Source organism: Schistocerca americana, chromosome 7 (genome assembly GCF_021461395.2).
Source record: "Schistocerca americana isolate TAMUIC-IGC-003095 chromosome 7, iqSchAmer2.1, whole genome shotgun sequence".
NCBI classification, from domain to species: Eukaryota; Metazoa; Arthropoda; class Insecta; order Orthoptera; family Acrididae; genus Schistocerca; species Schistocerca americana.
In genome coordinates this window covers 128306613-128329087 of record NC_060125.1, presented here as the reverse complement: position 1 = coordinate 128329087, position 22475 = coordinate 128306613, and the positions used below count along the sequence as shown (strand labels likewise).

Genomic DNA, 22475 nt, shown 5'->3' with positions numbered 1-22475 from the left:
TGTACTTCATATAATTTACATTTTCCATCGCCGAAACAATTTTCATGGTCTTAATGAAAGATAATTTTTTTTTGTACCTCAAGTCCCTTTTCACACACTGTCTCACATATATCTGGCGAAAAATACTTGCATAGTTTTCGACAGTTATTGTTTTACTCCTTGCAAAGTAATCAAGAACGACAATCACTCTCGTAACTCAGAAATCAAGGGCTTCACCTTTCCGGCAGCTGCAGTTGACTTTGGCTTTCTTTGTGCAGGTCCACTTCGTCCATCAATTGCTTCGATTGTCTCGTTCATAAAACAGTATACAGAATAGTGAGCTTCTCTCAGCATGCCAGTAAACTGGTACCAGAAATGGAGTAAACCATACACTTTGTTCTCTCTCTCTCTCTCTCTCTCTCTTTTACACACACACACACACACACACACACACACACACACACACACACACACACACTGCCTTGATATTGTTGTATGGGACGCATCACCCTATAATCAAAATAAAATTGACTTCAAGCCCTTGGTTGAGACCACGGTTTTGGGGAAGCTCAAATATTGTCAGATCTTGATAAGATTTAAGCGTGAATTCCTATGAGTCACAGTTGCAATCGTTCTACTGCTATGTAGGGTGTAGCTATTTGCACGCATATGAAACGGGATGATCACAAAGGGACAGTGGTACGGAAGGAAACGGCAGCCTTCGGCTCATTGACAGGGTGTAGGTAAAATACAGTCAGCCTATAAAGGAGATTTGCTTACTCGTCTTACTCACGGGTAATTAGGAAATCCGAAAACCAGAAATTAGGAACCATACTCTCCGAAGGTAAAAACTACAAGTTTCAATTCTTTGTTCTGATGTTAAAGAACGAGAAAAGATTTGGCAGATATTTTGGAAGGGCAGTATTTAAATATTCCTGAGTACTAGTGTAAGACACTTAACATAACTTCTAATTTACCGATAATTTTAAATTTCAAAAGAGAACCCGATAATAGGCACTTTCCCCTATAACAAGCGCGCTCCACCTTTCAAGACAGAGAATAAAAGAAAAAGCAGAGTACTTATAAAGGCGGATGGAATTGTTGGATGGCATGCTCTACGTCATGAGCTGGACCTCGCTGGCGAGATCAATCAATCAGCTGAGAAAACCTACAAAAAGTTCCCACCTCCATTCAGCGAGAATGGAAATAAATGCCACCTTCATATTTTATATTATTCCCGATGACTAAAGGTTGTAACTGTAGAAAGGGGAGGTCCTGTTAAGTCACAGCGCTATCGTCTTTCCAGCATAGAGCAACGAGTATTCATGTACTTTTTATTTATGGAGGAGGCGTTTGGTTGGTGCTGTGTGGGAGAGGGAGGACAGTGTTTCGGGGAGATGTAGCTACGCATGTGAAATTAATGGACACGCAGCGACAGTGATTGTGCGAGAGACGTTCAGTAAGTAATACAGCGCACTTTTTTCAGAAAGCAGGTTGGTTTTATTCTGGATTCGAATATACTATGTTACTCCCCAATCTTCAGGCTACAAAAACCTGTTTTTCAGCATAATCTCCGTTCAATGCGACAGCATTACGCCGCCTTACTGATAGGGCCTGTATGCCCGCATACTACCACTCTACTGGTCGACGTCGGAGCCAATGTCTTTGGTGCGTCAATAACCTCGCTCATCCACGTACTGCGTCCTGCGGAGTGCATGTTTCATTGCGCCAAACAGATGGAAGTCGGAAAGTGCGAGAGCAGGGCTGTAGGATGGATGGGGAAGAACAATCCAACGAATTTTTGTGAGCTCCTCTGTCCCAGTTAGGAGGGGAACCTGAAAATACACTCCTGGAAATTGAAATAAGAACACCGTGAATTCATTGTCCCAGGAAGGGGAAACTTTATTGACACATTCCTGGGGTCAGATACATCACATGATCACACTGACAGAACCAAAGGCACATAGACACAGGCAACAGAGCATGCACAATGTCGGCACTAGTACAGTGTATATCCACCTTTCGCTGCAATGCAGGCTGCTATTCTCCCATGGAGACGATCGTAGAGATGCTGGATGTAGTCCTGTGGAACGGCTTGCCATGCCATTTCCACCTGGCGCCTCAGTTGGACCAGCGTTCGTGCTGGACGTGCAGACCACGTGAGACGACGCTTCATCCAGTCCCAAACATGCTCAATGGGGGACAGATCCGGAGATCTTGCTGGCCAGGGTAGTTGACTTACACCTTCTAGAGCACGTTGGGTGGCACGGGATACATGCGGACGTGCATTGTCCTGTTGGAACAGCAAGTTCCCTTGCCGGTCTAGGAATGGTAGAACGATGGGTTCGATGACGGTTTGGATGTACCGTGCACTATTCAGTGTCCCCTCGACGATCACCAGTGGTGTACGGCCAGTGTAGGAGATCGCTCCCCACACCATGATGCCGGGTGTTGGTCCTGTGTGCCTCGGTCGTATGCAGTCCTGATTGTGGCGCTCACCTGCACGGCGCCAAACACGCATACGACCATCATTGGCACCAAGGCAGAAGCGACTCTCATCGCTGAAGACGACACGTCTCCATTCGTCCCTCCATTCACGCCTGTCGCGACACCACTGGAGGCGGGCTGCACGATGTTGGGACGTGAGCGGAAGACGGCCTAACGGTGTGCGGGACCGTAGCCCAGCTTCATGGAGACGGTTGCGAATGGTCCTCGCCGATACCCCAGGAGCAACAGTGTCCCTAATTTGCTGGGAAGTGGCGGTGCGGTCCCCTACAGCACTGCGTAGGATCCTACGGTCTTGGCGTGCATCCGTGCGTCGCTGCGGTCCGGTCCCAGGTCGACGGGCACGTGCACCTTCCGCCGACCACTGGCGACAACATCGATGTACTGTGGAGACCTCACGCCCCACGTGTTGAGCAATTCGGCGGTACGTCCACCCGGCCTCCCGCATGCCCACTATACGCCCTCGCTCAAAGTCCGTCAACTGCACATACGGTTCACGTCCACGCTGTCGCGGCATGCTACCAGTGTTAAAGACTGCGGTGGAGCTCCGTATGCCACGGCAAACTGGCTGACACTGACGGCGGCAGTGCACAAATGCTGCGCAGCTAGCGCCATTCGACGGCCAACACCGCGGTTCCTGGTGTGTCCGCTGTGCCGTGCGTGTGATCATTGCTTGTACAGCCCTCTCGCAGTGTCCGGAGCGAGTATGGTGGGTCTGACACACCGGTGTCAATGTGTTCTTTTTTCCATTTCCAGGAGTGTATTATTTGCCAACAAGATAGAACTCTTCCCCTCTTCCCCTCTGGCATCTCGTCGAACGACAGTGGTTGAACGTCGAAGCCCCTGACTGTTGGGTTGGTCGTAATAGTCAACACGACAGAGCTCTTTCCTGCTGGGCTCCCAAGTTCACCTGACATCATGCCATGTCGTTTTTATCTTTGGGGCTTTATAAAAGATCCTGTCTACATACAGCCATTACCTAATGATATGTCAAAGTTAAGATACAGAATTGAAGACGCTATTGTTTCCATTACCCTGAACCTTTAACTGTATTGTTGGAAGAATTGTATTTTAGGTTGGATGTGTGCTGAATAATTCAAGGTGCACATATAGAACGTTTATAAATTACATGTATTTACCTTCAATTTGATAGATTCGTTATAAATAGTCTAAACTGAACCATTATAGTATACCACTGAAACTGGAGCGTCCTTCCACGGACAGGTTGAGATGGACTCACCTCAGGTAGTCCCTCTTGCAGAGGATGAGGTTGGCCTTGGTGTAGAGCGTGGAGCCCACCTCGCCGAGCCTGCAGTCGCAGCAGCCGCACTTGAGGCAGTCCTCGTGCCAGAACAGGTCCAGCGCCTGCCGACAAAACACGCATCACTGTACTGGATGGCCGCTGGCTCCTCATTCACGTATGTTTTGAAAGGCTGTAACTCATCACAAGTAGTTGCCACAGTCTTAACATACGCAGTCACGACACCCACTGCAGTCGAAGTGGCGGGTGATCACCACTTAACCAAAGGCGATGGCTAAAGAGAAAGTGCCCAATATGCAACCTAGCTAAAATGATCTCCTCGCGACGAGAGGGCCGAGTGGAGGTCGACCAAGCCGCTGGGAGAGATTTAATACCCGCGGTGCAGGTTCCCATGAAGAGAAGACCAGTGGCGATGCCAAAGCGACAGCATCTGCCGACAGACAGCAACACGGAGATCATCCGATGGAATGGAAGAGCTAGCAGGCCGAGGTAGGAAGCCTTGGCAGCAGCGTTAGTAGCCTCATTTCCCGTCAGACGGACGTCACAAGGAACCCACATGAACATCACAGTGGGTCCCTGAAGAGTCAACAAGTGGAAGCTTTCTTGAACCTGTTGTAGTAAGGGTTGTACTCTGCATAGCACACAGAGGCTCTGAAAGGCACAGAGAATCAGAGCATATGACACAATTAAAAATATGTTGCTGGGTGTACTGGGTGGCCTGATAGAAGGGGAAGAACAGCCATCAGTGTACACGAAGGTGCTATCGCTAAGTTGCGTGCGAAGGTGGAGAAACTGATAGTGATAGACCGAATCCAGAGTACTGTCCTTAGGAAGTGAATGAAGTCTGAGATGAACAGTAGCCGCCACACGACGTCTAGGTGGCGAAGGGTTCATACCCATAGGGATCGTGCCAGGTAGCGTGAAGTGAAGCTGCAGTAGCAGTAGCTGAAAGCCAACTCTGGGAGGTAACAGAAGAAGGGCGCGCCCCATACTGGCGCTCAAGCCAGTCATCGAAAAAGAGGGCCTAGTATGGGTGGCTGGGCATGACTGACAAAGAGCATGCGTATCCACTTAGGAGGATCTGGATGACAGTGGTAGTTCGGCAGTCTCTGGGTAGAGACTCTCAACCGGGCTAGCCGAACGTATTCCACAATGGTGGATTGTGTTAAGATGAATAAACGGAACAACCATAGTCTAGTTCTGAATGGACACACGGGGAATGGTGGTCCAATCAGCTCCTCAGGAAGGACTGCTTACGGCACGTAGGACACTGAGGGACCATGTAGAGCGTGCAGCCAAGTAAGACACGTGAGAAGGCCAATAAAGTTTCTTGTCAAGCATGAGCCCTAGGAATTTCGTATTTCAGCGAACGAAAGAGCAACAAGCCCAAGATGCAAAGATGGTGCAATAAACCCATTGCGCCGCCAGAAATTCATATAAAGGTTTTGTCAGAGGAAAAGCGAAAGCCACTGTCGATGCTCCACGAGTAAAGACGGTCGAGACATCGCTGAAGACACTGCCCAGGGAGACAAGTCCTTGGAGAACTGCAAGTTCGTTGACGAAGCCACCACATCAGGCGGCCATGAATCATACATTCCACCACCTTGCAAACACAGCTGGTGAGAGAAATGGGGCAGCAGTTAAAAGGAAGGTGTCCGTCCTTACCAAGCTTAGGTATGAATATGATAGCGGCTTGAGACCATCTTCTGGGAAACGTGCCATCTGTCTAAATGCGATTGTACGTACGAGGGATCATGTGGCTACCTGCATGAGGAAGGTGCTGTAACATCGGAATATGAGCACTGGCCGGCCCTGGGGCGGAACATCGGGATGAAGTGAGAGTGGAGAAGGATATCACTCATGTCTCCTCCACTCGTTTCCGAGGGAAGAAGGTGGGGTGATAGTGGGTGGAGCTCGAACGTTCTGCAGAATAGCGGTCTAAGTTGTTAGAGATAGCCTCAGGGTCCACAGTATCATCTACTATGCTCACATTAGATATCAGGGAATAAACCTATGCCGACGGAGGTTGCCCCACACGATGGAAGAAGGAGTGAAACTGTTAAAAGCTCTAATAAATGAAATCCAACTAGCTTTTATGCTATCCCGGAGAATGCGACAACACTGCGCAACACAACTTTTTGTAGCGAATGCAGTTCGGCATGATAGTATGATGATTAAATACGCGCAGAACAAGTCTCCGTGCGCAAATCTCGTTGCGGCATGCTTCAGTCCATCAAAGGACTGGGACACGAGACGGAAAGACAAAGTGCGAGGTATGGAACGTTCTGTGGCGGTAAGGATAACGTTTGTAAGGTGCTCTACCTGGTCATCACAACTAGGAAAATGTTGTTTATCGAAGGTCTCCAGGGAGACGTAAAGCCTCCAGTCGGCCTTAGGAAACTGCGAGTTGGATTTATATGCAGTTGTGGTATGAGTCAGCAAACAGTTAGCGCACGGGAAATGGTAACTTAAGTATGTGTCAGAGAGAACGAACCGTTTGAGACGATGGGTAGGCTGGGCAGAGCAGAATGAGAGGTCCAAATGGGAATAAGTGTGTGTGGAGTCTGAAAGGAACATGGCTTCTCCAGTTTTAAGACAGATGAGACTGAGTTGATCGAGAAGTTTAGCCCAAAGGGAACCTCTCGGACAGATTCTTGAAGAGCCCCAATGGGGACGGTGGGCGATACAGTTGCCAGGCAGAGAAAAAGGGTGGAGCTGACCAATAAACTGGAAGAAGTCTGCCCTGGTGACAGCAAATGATAGAGGGATGTAGACATTTCAGAGCGAAAATATGAAACGAGGAAGGAAAATATGGACTGCAACAGCTTGCTGCGAGGTGTTCAGTGAGATGGTTTGGCTATGGATGTCATACCAGATGAGCTGAATAACACCTCCATGACATGGAATGCTGTCCTTGGGGGAAAGGTCAAAACGGACAGGAATAAAGAAGACGCAGTTTTATTTGCTGAAGGCAGGAAAAACCTGGACGCTGTGGTTCTAAGAACAGCAGTAATTCCTCCTTGTTGGATCTAATGTCACGAACGTTCCAATGGAGAAGAGTCATGACGAGGAATAGGGAGGAAGGAGCAAATGAAGGGTGGTCACCTCAGTAGCTTCCGAGCGCCAGTCTTCGAAAACTCGTCGCTACAGGGCGCAGAGGCTGGAGAACCCTATTAAAAGAAATCTAAAGACGCGTCGGCGTTTTCCCTGGGTCAACCTGCGAATTCTAGGACAGAAAATGGAAGGCAGTGTGCACCGGCGAAATGGAGGTCACCATTGAAGAAGATCTCAGATTCGGGGAAGGAGAAGACCGTTTACATTTGTTTCATTTCTTGGAGCCTTTATGGTTGGCAGACGAAGACTCAGACGTTTGTTGGCTGGAGGGAGGTAACACTTCTTTCTTTTGTCCTTTCCGGCCTACTGGTTGTGTAGCAGGAGAATTAGACGCCGGGCGCGAAGATCTGGTGACTTGTTGTGTAGCTGTAGGAGAAGGAGACAGGGATGCTACAGTGACACTAGGCGTTTTCACAACTGCAGTACTGAATTGTAGGTCGCAAGTCTGTGTGGCCATGTACTTCCTAGAGCGAGGCGTAGTAAAAATGGTGGTATAAACGCCAGATGGTAAAATGCTGGGCTTTTGACTAGCCAACAACTTGCGAGTGACAGGGTAGGGTAGTTTTTCCTTCACCTTGATCTCCTGGACGACCCGCTTATCGAGATACACGGGACATTCACGGGATGAGGCAGCATGGTTGCCATTACAGTTGATGCGCGCGGGCAGAAGAAGGCGAGCATCTCTACCACAAGTAACACACGTGACCATGTTTTGGCAGGACACGAGAGTGTGATAATAACAGTGACACTGGTAGCAAGGCAACGGGTTTGGAATGTACAGTCAGACAATGACGACCTCATAGCCTGCCTTAATCTTTGATGGAAGCACTAATCGGTCAAATGTGGGAAAAAGAGCAACTTTTTTCGTTACCTGGTGGACCGCAGTGTCATCCTGATGAGAGTTTTAAGTTTGGGTTTCTTCCTTGGTCAGACCATCAATCAGCCGAGTGTAAATAACACCACGCGATGAATTCAGCATACGATGGGCCTCGACACGAACAGGATAGCCAGGAGCGAAGCTGTAAGCAATTGTTAGGTCTGAAAATCACAATTGGTCTCCAACAGCAAACTGCCATTATGTAAGCGAGAGTAGGATTTCACATGTCCTGCAACTGCATCAACATCTTTCTGAATAATAAACGGATTAACTGTAGCAAACTACTGACCTCCTTTGGTATGTGATACCATGAGGAACCGAAGTGCAGCTGGGAGAGTATTTGAATCTTTAGCCTCATTCCGTTCATTTTTAGTAGATGTAGACTAAGATGGTGACTTGCTCATTGCGAAACAATCTCCCACGGTTGCCAGCATCCAGGATGACGAGCTCCTTCCAACTGGTGGCAACCTCAGAGGGGGGTCACCCACCTTAGGTGATTGTTCACACCTCAGGTCACACCTTCCGAACTCCTGGCAAGAGGGACCAGTTGGCAGTTTGGGAAGGTAACAACTCGGGCAGTCACCCCTCCCTGGGCCTGGCCTGTACCAGGGAGTATGTGCGAACCCTACTCGTTGACTCAGGGCTGGGAATTACGCGTTACCCAGTCACCTGTTACGCGACAAACGCGTGGGCCGTTCTTCAGGAGGGCACAGGGAGGATGAAGAAACAAAAGAGAAAGTTCAAACGCCGAAGTAGATGAAGGGGAGGAGATGCAGAACGAAGAAAGATGAAAGACTGTTCCGATTCCGGGCTACCGAAACTTCGGAACGCATTGCCATGTTCCCCACGGGAGGGGAAAAAGAGTAGCAGGACAGACGTGCAGAACGGAAAGGGAAGAGGTGCTGCAAGGGCTGGAGCCCCGTGGTAGCCAAGCATGAACTCACCAAAGGGTGGTGAGCTCCATGGGGGGATAACGTCCACTGGAAGAAAACACTCTCACAATTGCATATAACTGCAATTTATCCCACTCAAAGTAAATGCAAACACAGTATGCTGTATTAATAACTTATACAAAGCATTAATGTTCCACAGTAATATTTATTAGTTCTTTCTGAACGGACTTTCGGCTTCTTAGGCCATTTCAGATAACTTAATACTAAACAGATAGTCCACACAACTTCAGCGAGAATTTATAGCTGTACAAATATTACTATACAAAGATATGCGACATCGATACAAAACACAATCTAAGGAGAGACTGAACAAATGTAACAGAGAATATTCAAATATTAAAACTATGTAAATGTATAAGCCAAAAATGTTCTACAAGTGAGTAATGACACATACTATTATGACATATGGACAAACTGTGTATGCTGTCCATAGGAACGATGCATTTTTACACTGCTGACTGTTCTTAAGATTGGCACTTTGTTTGACACGCAAAAGTTTTGCACAAACTCTAAAGTTTCGATCATTGTTGCATTTCACTCGACTTTCTAACTGACAGATACTTGTTTAATATAAATAATATGTCTTCAGTCGACTTTTGAAGCAGAATTTTGACGTTTGTGGCTCCAGCGCAGCTATAGGTGAGGAACTATTTTCTTCTGAATCAGGAAACAGTTCTATCGTTTTTGTCATTTTATCATAACGCTTATGGGGTATTTCTCTCCCCAGCGGCAGTAACAGTAATTTATATGGTACGTTAAGTAATGTAGGAACTGCGTTTCACACCAATTTTCTACTCAAAGAACGCATAAACTGGTTTTTTTCGGAAGTGTAGGGAACAGAACTTCACGTTACTGTGTAGGTATATGATATCTTTCTGCAATTCATCGTGTCTTCTGCTGTTTACTATCCACTCGTTGTTCTTAAAAAAGAAACGTTATTCCTCGGTAAATGTTTCTAGACTATCGTAATTAAGCAGTCATTTAATGTGCCGTTTCATTTCTCTTATGGTCCTTAGGAAACCCATAAAATGGCACATTAGGTGTCTGGTTTTTGTTATTTCTACAATTCTTGCGCTATGAGCGACCCATTTTGTACAAACCATACAAGTCAATATAAAAGGTACTGTTCGCATTCATCGGCTATCTAAGTCAGTAGTCACTTGCCAGTTAGCTTCTAGTGAATCTAGCTTTCCCTTTGTTAGGCTGTGTGGTATTATTATCAAATCAGGACACGCCAATCTCCCGGAAGAATTTTGTCGAAACGTACTTCGGCCGCTTATATGTTTATCAATACTAATGTTATTTTTTTTTTAATTTCAGTGGATAAGGTAAACTGAAGAAACATTGCTTAAAAAAGCGCAAGAAGTATTGTGCGACGGTAAGCATTCGATGTATTGTTTTACGCCAGAAGGAACGCGAGTATTCTACGTCCAGTCTAGGCCGACGGCATTAGATGCATAGAACAGGCTCGCGCTATGCTCAGAAGCCGTATCGTTTATAGTGGAAATGGATTTTCTTCCATCGCGTATCTCTCTCTCTTCATAAGTTATTGCGAAGTCTTATCGATCGTTATTTTCGTTAATTTGGCTTTTTCATTAATTGATGATGTTTCAAACATCAAGGTCTGTCGAAGGAGAAAAATAGTTCTGGATGTTATTTGGCACTTAGGAATAAAACAACACACGAAGGACAAAGTAAAAATCCGCTCTGTATAGCCTTATAAATATTGTTTGACGTGATTGCATCATTATATTTCCTGCAGCAAATAAATATTGATGTTCTGAACTGTGTGGACGACACATTTCCTATTTCTTCGGCCGGCCGAAGTGGCCGTGCGGTTAAAGGCGCTGCAGTCTGTAACCGCAAGACCGCTCCGGTCGCAGGTTCGAATCCTGCCTCGGGCATGGATGTTTGTGATGTCCTTAGGTTAGTTAGGTTTAACTAGTTCTAAGTTCTAGGGGACTAATGACCTCAGCAGTTGAGTCCCATAGTGCTCAGAGCCATTTGAACCATTTTGAACCTATTTCTTCGGGTCTCAGCAATACGAAGAATTTATCACGCAACCTGTCTGAGGAACGTCCACAATTAATTTCGCTTCGGACATTAGTAGTCACTAGTTCCTTAATACTGATACTGTATTACGAGTTAGGTAATGAATTCCTTTCGCTACGCCAGCCGTCGTGGCCGACCGGTTCTGGGCGCTTCAGTCCGGAACCTTTCGCTATCAAACTTGGCAGCAGATAGCACTCAGAATACACGCAGTTTCGGCGCCAACATGTAAACAAAAACGATCACTGGTGATAAGCGAGTTTCAGTGCAGAAAATAATACTACAGAGGCGTTGCAGTAAGGTCACCAGCCACGAGTAGCTGACCGAGGCAGGGAAGTCACTTACTCGAAAATCGATCCACACTAGACGCAAAGAAACGGAATGTCAGAACACTGCACAATGCACTTCAAATGGCGGCATTCAGGGAGGCCGTCAACAGAACGGGAAATCAACGTGAAGGTATGTCGGCAAGAAAGTTTTGACATCGACGTTGGTGAGATGGATGGTGTCGTCGTCGTTAACATACATGTATTTCCCAAGGTCACTTATGCTACAGTAGTGGATTTCGTGCTATTCCGCATTCTTGTTCTTTATTTACCAAGTGCTACTTTGCTTTCTTTTCGTGACATATTGCAAAGACTTCCGTGATAACTTGGCTTATCCCATGACTGTTCTTCCACGATGAATAAGAATTTTAACAGATGAAGACTTTTTTTTATTAAATAACGTCTTTTTGACAACGAATAATTCAGCTCTTGGATGGTAAAAAATACGACGTGGTTTGCAAAGTTCGTGGAATCACCGCTAGATGTCACCGCTAGCGCAACACGATTACCACGCAATAATGGGTCATCCTCTATCAGTAAACAAGTGACGCGTCAGTGCTCTGAGATCTGTGGTGAGGACGTCTCTTTGTTGTTTCCGTGTAGTGATTTGTGAAGATGAGAGAAAGCCGATATTCGATCAATGATGAAGCACTTTGTAAAGAAAGCTACGAAAGCAAAGGAAATCCATGTCGATTTTCAAAGCACAGTTTTCTGGGATGGGGCAAGGATTACGCTGATATCTTTCCACTTGTCAGACAATTACGGGACAATACTATGCCAACGTCATGGATCAATTACAGTAAAAGATACATGATAATAGGGGGTGGTGGTAAGTTCCTATGGGACCAAACTGCTGAGGTCGTCGGTCCCTAGGCTCACACACTACTTAATGTAACTTAAACTATCTTACAATAAAAACAACACACACATAATGCCCAACGGATGACTGGAACCTTCGACGGGGGGAGCCGCGCGAGCAGTAACAAAGCGCCCACAGACGCTTGTGTCTGTATATGAGCGGATGGATATGTGTGTGTGTGCGCGCGCGCGAGTGTATACCTGTCCTTTTTTCCCTCAAAGGTAAGTCTTCCCGCTCCCGGATTGGAATGACTCCTTACCCTTAAAACCCACATCCTTTCGTCTTCCCCTCTCCTTCCCTCTTTCCTGATGAAGCATCCATGGGTTGCGAAAGCTTGAATTTTGTGTGTGTGTTTTTGTGTTTATTTGTGTGTCTATCAAAATACGAACGCTTTCGTTTGTTTTTAGATATATTTTTCCCACGTGGAATGTTTCCATATATATATATATAAGTAGATGTAGGTGCAAGTGCAAAAGTTGACGGGTATTTTGTGCAGGCCTGGAGGAATATAATCTTGGAGATGGAACCAATACTTTGGATCATTGCTGGAACAAGTGCGTTAGTGCACAAGGAAACTACACTGAAAAGTAAATGTTTTCCGCTAAGGTAAGTCGTTTCTTTCTATTCCATTCCGATAACTTTTCAAACTATCCTCGTACAATTGTTTTGTTTTAGGTTTTGGTACACATAACCTTAAATAACCACAATGAACACGGTTAAAAGGCTCTTAGTGTCGCCCCACATTAATATTGTTGGAAATACCTGTTGATCTTCTGAAATAATTGGACTACACTTTTCCTATCTATCATTTCTGAGCAGAATACCGTAAGAACTTTATGAAGAACACCGTAATGAAGTTAGCTTCTTCCATTAATAAACTTTATCGTTGGCAGTTGCTTCGTTCTGATACTATACTCCAACTTTTTATGTCACCAAAGGTACCCTGTAACATCACTAACGCCGTTTGGTACTGGACTAAGCGTCGTGACGTGCTGGCGTTCCGTCTGGAGCGAACACACCACCAGCCGACGGTGACGTCGCCTGCCGCTTCTTTCAGTTACGTCTGTGTGTGTGTGTGTGTGTGTGTGTGTGTGTGTGTGTGTGTAGGCCTACCTTGAGCAGGTAGCGCTCGGTGATGCGCTTCCCGCAGCCGGCGCACTCCCTGGGCGGCGCGCCGGCCCCCGCGCTGGCCACCGCCGCCCCCGCCGCCCCCGCCGCCGCCACTGGCCGGCCAGCCGTCCCCACGCCAACTGCCACGCCGGCCACTGCGCCCGCCGCCCCCGTTCCGCCCCCGGCCGCCGCCTGCTGCTGCTGCTGCTGCTGCTGTTGCTGCTCCAGCGCCCCGGGCTCTGCAACGAGGCGAAAACAACAAATAACGATATAGTTTATGCTATCTTGGTGGTTGAATGGTTTTTTTTACAACGTAAACAACACCGTCGACATCAGTTTCAGATGAAAACCAGCAAAGCATTGCTGTCCAGTACGCCGACACAGCGTTCTGTTTCGATGCGAGAGGTGACAGAATTTTCGTGATCTAGAATTATTTTTAAAATGTGTTTTATCATCTCTGTAGTTTGGAAGGGAGAGAAAGGGACGAGAGTCACACCTACACCCCCTCCACGTGATTTTTTTGGTGTTGTTGTTGTTGTTCTGTCTGTAGTCTACTTTTTTTTTGTAGAGTATCAATGTCTATAGTTAACGCCTCACCCTCAAATATAATTCGCACTACTCAGAGTTTTAGTGTGCCACAAATGCAAATGAATTCAATAATAATAACAAAAATAACAATAAAATACATAACAGATTTTAAAATAATAATAATTATTAGTTTACATTAGTGCTTACTACATCGCTTTAACACTGCTTATACAATAAAATGTAGTTCAAATACATACATTATTTGAAATGCGTTTTGTTGAAAAGAGAAGTACACGTGTTACACACGTAATTTAAGAACTTTAAAAGCAACGAATTAGTAATGAACATCAGAGAAACTAAGGAGAGAAAATGAGCAGAAAACCAAATAAGAGTACGGAAGCTGAAGCTAAAAGCAGCTCAGCTGAAGCAACAATACGTGAAAAAGACAAGTAAAACCCCGCTGGAATAGCTGCAAATTGGGGTAGGAGACTGGACGAGATTTAACAGCACTCTAGTAGAACCATAAGAGGTGGTCCGTGCGAGAATCGGAAATAGCAGGAGATACCGGGAGACATCTTGGCAGAATTCTGAATTTAAAGAAGCAGTTCTGAAGAAGAATAAGGCGTTTAGAGAATAGTAAAGTCGGCAGGAACCAGAGCAGAAGCAAAAGAAGAATACCAGGTGAGAAAGAGGGATGCGCAGAATGCGGTTTTAGAGGAAACTTGGAAGTGCATAGCAAATGGATCACAGTGATGGAACAGGATAGCACACGAAATAAGAAAATACTGTTGGAATGATCAGAAAAGGGCGACGAGGAATTTGAGGGAACGTAAAAATGGTTGATACAGATGAAAAAGAGGTAGACAAGAAGTATGATCTCAAAGAGCTCTGGAGGACATGTTTTGATAACTTGCTGAATCCAGACGCAGCAGTAGAGGAAGACAGAGGTGTAAAAGAGATAGAGCGTGGCCTGGAAATAGAAAATCATATAAATTGTGGACCGAAATGGATGAGGCATTGAAGAACACGAAAAGAGGAAAAGCTCTTGGTTTGGCTGAACTATGTGTCGAAATAATCAAAGCAGAAGAAGAGGTGGGACTCAGTGGCTGTATAAGATTATATGAGTATAGGAGAGCTGTAACGAAGCAAATGAGTAGCCCAAAAGGCTAAGATGGGGATAATCCTTCCTGTCTTCAAGAAAAGAAGACAAAGGATTTGGAAAATAAAGCTGTAGTAGCATTAACCTAAAGTGCCAGCGAGGAAAAAAAAAGAAGTTTTAGAGAGACGAATCTGGAGAATATTGGAAACGCAGCTGACGGAAGAACATCATGGCTTCAGTACAGGAAGCTCCTCAGCAGGTCTCATATTTGCAGTGAAACAGCTACAGGAATAGCACTATGAGTGTGGGACAGGTCTACTGATGATCTTACTGGATTTAATGGATGCATACTACATTGTATCCGAATGTAAAGTTTGGGAGGCACTACGCAAGAAATGGGTACAGAAATAGACTGTGCCGACGATAAAGGAATTGTTGTAACAGGGAATTGTGATTTGTGTGAAAGTGAGAGGGCAGAACAGGTTGGCTGTTAGAGAGAAACGGTCTGTAGCAGGGAAGTGCACTATCTCCATTACTTTCCACAGTGGTGATGAATCATTTAATGACATAAGTGGCAAGAGGAACAAAATACAAGAAGACACGACTGTTGTTTGCCGACGATTTGATGGTGTACGTAACAAGGAGGAGGAAGTACAGAAGCAGTTAGATGCTTGAGAAGAAGTTGCGCTGGAATATGACCTAAAATTTAATGCAAAGAATTGCGACTGATGGTCACAAGCAGAAAAGAAATATATACTCATAAGAAATATGACACCGGAGACTATGTAAGGGACAGAGTCTCTTACAAGGAACAAGACAGGTCTTCTGGGGAGCGTGAGGCTAAAGAAAGATTTTGAGGAAATCCGGAGTCATAGTGAGAAGCCTCACAACCACTAACTACGTAAGCACGTGTAGAAGATAACTGACACGATTTGGAAAAGAATGAGCCCAGGAAAATTTCAAGTACCTGATGAATCTAAATTGAAAGTAATGGTAAATTCAGATAAGTGAACGTGCAGGGCAAGGTGATAACTTTATGAAAACTGGGAGATAAAGGATATGGAGCAAAGAAAACCTCGAGATAAGTAAGAATGTGACATATCAGTCGTTTTATGTACCAGTTTCGTTGTACTCTGCAAAAACCAGGTTCTTGGATAAAGTGAGTAGAGTAAGGTGAGAGCAAGTGAAACGAAGTTTTTGGGAAGTGAGGTAGGAGAAACAAAAATGATATAGATAAGACATGAAAATCTTATGGTGAACGGAGATAACACATTAAGAACTCATACAAGAGTAGATTGAGGAAGAAGGATTTTATTGGTATGGTCACGCAGAAGGACTGGATAAGAGGAAGACGACGCCTAGGAAGATGCACGATATGGGGGACCAGGGAAAAGGTCAAGGGGTAAGTTGCTCAAGGGAGTGGAAGAAAGCATTTGGAAGAATGGAGAAGATTGCGTCAGAGCAGCGACAGGGAGGTGTGGGCAGCACTGGAGAAGATGGCGCGACACATGTTGCAAGCAGATCCTACCAGTGGCGGGAAACTGTACAAGATGAGAATTATGAATATGATGACGATGATGATGTGATGATCATTCTCACAATACTGACGATATCATAATTTACAAAACTGGAGTCCAACTGGACGTAAAGCGTAATTTCACGCAACACATCCAGACAATCTTAACCTAGGAAGGAAAACATGATGCACAAAATTGCCCGTACCGTAACAGCAAACTACAAGCCCTTGCTGTATGCAGTGAGAACCTATCAAGATGCCATTTTCACGTCGATGAAAGGCTACGAATCAAGTCTTTGGGAGCTCAGACATTGGTGTGTACGGAACGGGCTAATCCTGTAACAGAGACGGGTGTTCTCCTTACTCTCACAGGGGCGTTTGGCACAACACAACCGATGCTTTACTGGTGATCCTCGGAATCTACCCAGTAGACACAGCGGTGAAAAATCATCCAGGATCTTGCTAATCACATAAAGGGAAGGTAAAGAAAGTCCAATAAATCTCAGACGAGAGGGTTAGTACCAGTGGCTCAATTCTTGAACTGGAAAGTGGGCACGTGGCAGAACGACTGGGACGGCAGTCTAAGAGTCGACCAGCTATTGCTTGGCCGTGTAAACTCCAGTCAGGTTATGGTACGTTACCTAACGAGACACGGGCCATATCCATTAAGAAACAACGAATGGTGGACAATAATAGTGCTGATAGCACCATTTCTCTGCATGAAAAACATAAATTTGTAAGGGTACGGTAATTGCAGTGCCCCGTCCCGCCCATCCTGCACATAATCAGGATAGGAGCGCCAATTATAATAACGAAATGCTAAGAGTAGATCTACTGATGGGGAAGATGTGAATTCGAGTGCCGCGTCACAGGATATGCGTGAGTGCGTGCGTGTGCATTTGTGTGTAACCAAGATCGGAGCGACACACGGGGCAGAACCCGCAGTACCACATCATCCCCCCGTCAGCGCAGGTTCCATACCCACCTCGGCGACGGGCACGAGGAGATGCGCGTAAAACAGAGGTGCATAACACAAAAAGTCCCAACGTCCTTGCGAGACTGTTTCATTACATTGTAATCAATCGAAACATATAGCAACATAAAAAAAAAGTATACACGGCCTTATCAGTTTTTCACGTAGCTCTGTTATTTTGAAGACAGATCTGCAGAATACTGGTAGGGGAATGTGTAAATGGTTATAATACTGTTTGTTTTGCTTATTTGCGCCGTCTCTTGGGAACGATCAGTTTCTGAAATGTAGAGAGTTATTCGTAAGTAGCTCGGTGGCTTTTGAAGACGTCTGCACGAAAAGTACAGCATGTCAGTGGATAGAGGCAGCTCTCCAATTTTACGTTCGTAATACGCGCCGTGGATAGCTGCTGTAAGGAGCAGGTGCATCAGAACATGTGGGTAGACCATCCGCTAAGTTGTCGCATCGAGTTAGCTGCAGATAGGCAATCCGGTGAACATCGGGCCGCCGTGGCGCCTTCCCGGGTAATTCGTGTCAGTAACTTCACTGTATTGCGTGCACGTATTGACGCCTGCCATTATTGAACACCTTCATCGTGTGTTCAGAACCTGGAGAGATGCACTATCCACCGACATGTGCTATTGTAGTTTTCGCCCTGTCGTCTTCTGAAACTTCCACCACCCCGGCGCGGATTATAACAGCGTCGTTCCCCTTAAAATGCGGAAAACTAATTACCGGACGGTGCTCCACTTTATAAGTGGGTTCCACCATTTTGCTTTGCACCCTCTTGCGGCGAGCCTACGGTTCTGTGGTCCGGACATTTCTAACTGTACCGGCACTGCTTCGCTTTTTGGAGGCGATAATTGAAACTTTGTAAGTACCTCTCATATATAAACTTTTTCGTTATAATTACATTGCGATGAGTCTTTTAAATCAGGATCAGCGTGTCAGCATCATCAGAACAGAAAGTACTAGGAGCAGCAGGAACGCTTGTAACCATTCTCCTGCAGGGCTACAGGCTTGCAGATCCTTGGCTCTCTTCATAATCATAGTTTGATTTAACTCACGCTGATTGGCAGGAAATTCCGGATGTTACATTCCAGAAGACGACGAGCAGCGGGTGTTCTCTGACCGCAGAATAAATAATCAGAAACAGTACGATCGATGTCAACTGTACGGCCCCAGTGTTTCGAGATTAATGGATACGGATCATCTGTCCTTAATTTAATATCATACATGTCTGTTCTAATCTTATTTGGCCTGCAAATGTAATAGTCATTTGTCATCTAATGATGAAGGGGGTTAAAACCGATCTGTGAGCAATTACGTCGGTGCCAAACATCGAGAATTTTCCTCCTGTGATGAAAATGTACAACATCTGTCCATTTGTCTTCTCTATTGACTGTTTCATTTCTTTGCAGCGGATTACCGCTACCAACGGTGAAACGTTAATAGTTAGTTCTGAAAATGCATGTTCCTAAAGAACCTTGTTTAACTTCTTTGAACACAATGGAAGGGACTACAACGTTTAACCGCTGTGTCATATCGTGTTGCATTCTTGTCGTACGCTCTCACCTACTCGCTTTAGGTAGAAAAACAGATTACCGAAGTTACTCTTCTTTATCATTGTGCTACGCAGTTTTTGTTTTGGGTCCTCTAGCGCAGGGATTTCAGCAGGACTGCAGATTTGTACCTTCAGACAAATGAAGATTACGTCCTTGCTGATTTTTGTTTTATCGGCATTAGGCCTTCAGTCAGAAGTATTCTTCGCCTAACATGTCTTTCATTGCTGGAGACATCATCTGAGGCGACAAAGACTCAGAAAGGAGTTACAGTCTCGAACAAGCCAAACTGTTCATAGGTACCCAGGCAACGGTCGGTTTGTGACGCCACGAAACAACTGCCTGGGATCGTGGAGTCGCGCCGGCGTCCGCTGTGAAGCTCCTAACAAGGATGAGTTGGCACTGTTTGTTTTATTTGATAATGAGAGATACAACTCGTCTAATTTCAATCCCTCTTCCTTTTCTTAAAGTTGTTATTGTTTTTGAATTTCTATGCCCTCTCTGTACATTGCAAGACTATGATGATTGGATTTTGATAAAACCTTAGGCTAGTATGGGAGTAGAAAAATGGTTGGTTTTCTGGTCCTAGTGCATGATCTGCTACTGTCGGCATTATCCGTGTTGTCCAGATGATAACTGCTGTTTTTTTTTTCCTTGCGGCAGGTGGCAGCGTTGTGCCTCAAGTTCCTGTGTACACCTGGCCGCATTTGCAAGACACTTTATGTCCTCTTGCTGTGGCAAGCGGCTGCCGTATGTGCATTGCAGGGTTCAAATATTCGCGCACCTTACTTGTTTGTTTAAACCCTGCATATAAACCATGTATTGAGTACTCTGCTGATGCGATCTGTGACGGTTTTTAAGAATGGAAGGAAAACCTTCCCTTTCGCCGGTTATTTTCTCTAAAAAAATTCTACGGTGTAGCACTCTATCTGTGTCAGACTAGTCGTTTCTTGTGAAGGCAGTTCTTAAATGATCGAGCTCGCCCTCTAAATACTTTGGTTCTAAGATTCTTTTAGCCCGGTGCATCAATGTTTTACTCAGTCCTCTTTTGTGTTTGAGATTGGAATTAAGAGTTTCTGTGAAGGAATCTGTGCACGGAAGTGGGTTTTCTGTTTCATCTGAGCGCTGATGTTCTATCAGGTTTTGCAAAAACGTCTGCATCAAAAATTAATATTTGACCTCCTTCCTCTTTTTCATAATGAATTTTATACGGGAACTAGCGATCCGCCAGGACTTTGCACGGATAGCACAAGCTACGTAAGGCTGGGAGACTTGTCCGGCGTAGCAGTAAATTTGTTTAGCGGCGGCTTAGCAGAGATATGCATAAAAGTCATAGAAGAACTGTGGGTAGCTGACTATCATCACTTTCACACAAATTTGACGATTTAAGCAGCGCAGACGTATGAGTGTTATCGGTCCCACATTTAATTAGCGTTTGTAGTGACGTATCATGGCAGTGATGGGAACCCATCATGATGTAATTAACGTGTTCACTACTAACGTAAATATTCTGTGCGAATCACGTGTGATTCGATATGTATTGTAATTCGTAGCATATCATGTCTCGGAGGCAGGCTGGATGGATCATGCCCGAAGGACACAAAGAAAGTGAAACAACAGCACATCTAAAACAAACTGCTATAAATACATAGGAGAATGGATATGAAGCAACACAAAAGAAAAGATAGCCGTAGGAAATAGAATACATAAAATGGAAAGCTCATTCGAAATGACAAGGTATAATAAAAGACTTTGTCCTGAAACCCAAAAAAGACTGTTAAATAGTGGTAAGGCCTCACAATGTATATGCAGTAGAAATACTTAAATAACAAGATTTGATGGTTTTGAAAAACTGGAAAAGTTGAAAGAAGAATCCTAAGGAAATTAAAGGGACCTAGAAGCAATACTAACAATAAATACAAATTAAGATCAAACAGAGATCTCTAACTGCAAATGGAAAAACTAGGTGATGTATTGAGGAAAAGACTACAGTTTTATGGTCGCCTACACCGAGTGGATAGTAAAAGACTAACCAAAAAGATCGTCAACTTACTAAACAGCTACAGTTCCAAACCCTCATGGTTCACTGAAATTGAAAAAGATATGAAAAACACAGGAATTCCAATGGACATAATAGATAACAGAATACCTTTTAAGCGAAATAACACAAAAGGCGGGATCTCAGGAAATAAAGAGATCTGCAAAAGGAAGAAAGTGGGCTCAGCAAGAAATGAACCGACACTCTCGAAGGATCAAGGAAGTGTGGGAGCAACGTAAATGAAGCAAAAGTGAAGTTGATTTATCGTATCCTGAGAAAGTGTTATTCGAATAAATAAATAAAACGCGCCTGATATAGTCATGTAGCCTGTGACAACACTCCTCTTGTAAGGTAAAGCACACATTGGTTCATTGTTCAGAGTCATTTCTGCAGTTCTTTGTCGCGGACCCTTTCTGGCAAACGTTTTCGCCCTATCCCGTGAAGAATCGTGTTCGCATCTAGATTTGTTTGAAAGAAAGCAGAAAGCTTCAACCTGAGTCGTGTCCTGCGCTGCTGAAAAAGTTTCTTTATGTAAACCAAGGAAAGTTGTTGAAAAGGTTTTGAGGAAAACGATTCACTTTTTGGCTAACAAATTGAAAAGGTCAGTTTTTATATAGGCAAGTTTATTCGCTATGCATTTGATCTGGAACGATTGCACTGAATTGTACGTCACTTGGGCGACTTGCGTGTCCGAGACCTGTCATACAAACAGGGCACCTCCAGTGTAACGTGGAATCCCAACCACATTTCGCTTCTGGCGAATCTGCACATCATAGAAAGGTGAAGGCTAGGTTAAAAGGCAGAACGAAAAAGTAGGGATTCGATACCGCAACCTTTCAGTTTGCAGGCGCGCTCTTCATCGATAGGCTACCAGAGCCGGCATGGATTTTGGCGACGCTTCGCCGCTTTCTCGAGTTGCTGCTGCTGTCTCGAGTTGCGGAGGCTGTTCAACTAGGTGGCAACGGCATGGTTCTCATAGTGGCGAGAGACTTCAACTCAGCACAAGTTCAGACAGTCTGCAAGGAATATTATAAATTATATACACAAACCTCCCCCATGAATCAGTCTACCTATTAGTCAGAACTGGATCAAAATCCCCACAGCAGTTACTGAGATTAGCTTGAACACATAGAAAGAAACTGCAGCACGGAACTTCAATTTATATACAGGTTGTGCCATTTTAATCCATCTGGGGATAGAGATGATACAGCAAAACGTTTTGAATAAAAGTTGTTGGTGGCGTAGAGGTTCCCGCATTGCTACAAATGGCTGTGTCCTTGAACGTCGTCGTTTTCAAGGTGATTTGGAGGGAACACTAATATCTGATTTGAAAAGAATGCCAAATTTTACGTATAAAGCGATACATTATTCAAGGTCATCAGTGAAGGTCAAGAAAGCAAATACGTTTTTGGTTCTAGTAGGTATTAAATCGGAACAGAGGAGGGAAACAGCAAAATACAAAGTTAGATACAAATTGAAAGGGGTATAAGGGGTCACGTATCACTACCAATAACCATGATCTTAAAGTTAACTGTCGAAGGTAATTCCAAGGTTGCGTTTTATTTTATGGAAACCCTTATTTGTGATGTCGGATTTGGAAATAGCGAAGAGAGATTTGAACTCTAAGTGTTAGTTAACGTGTTTATTATCAAAAACGAATACATCACAACGTATAAATGTTGTTATGGCATTTGAAAGATAGAAAAAAACAAACAAAACATAGATCTTT

At 44.8% G+C, this 22475-nt stretch overlaps 1 protein-coding gene across 1 annotated transcript in view; it reads right to left on the bottom strand.

Moving 5' to 3' along the window:
- Window positions 1-22475, bottom strand: part of LOC124622783 (LIM domain-containing protein ajuba-like) — an 853017-nt gene that overhangs the window by 47244 nt on the left and 783298 nt on the right. Inside the window, exons 4-5 of the mRNA XM_047148575.1 lie at window positions 13037-13272; window positions 3725-3849 (exon numbers count right to left, since the gene is read on the bottom strand). Coding sequence (XP_047004531.1) covers window positions 3725-3849; window positions 13037-13272 — 361 coding nt within the window. The remainder of the gene's footprint in view (window positions 1-3724; window positions 3850-13036; window positions 13273-22475) is intronic.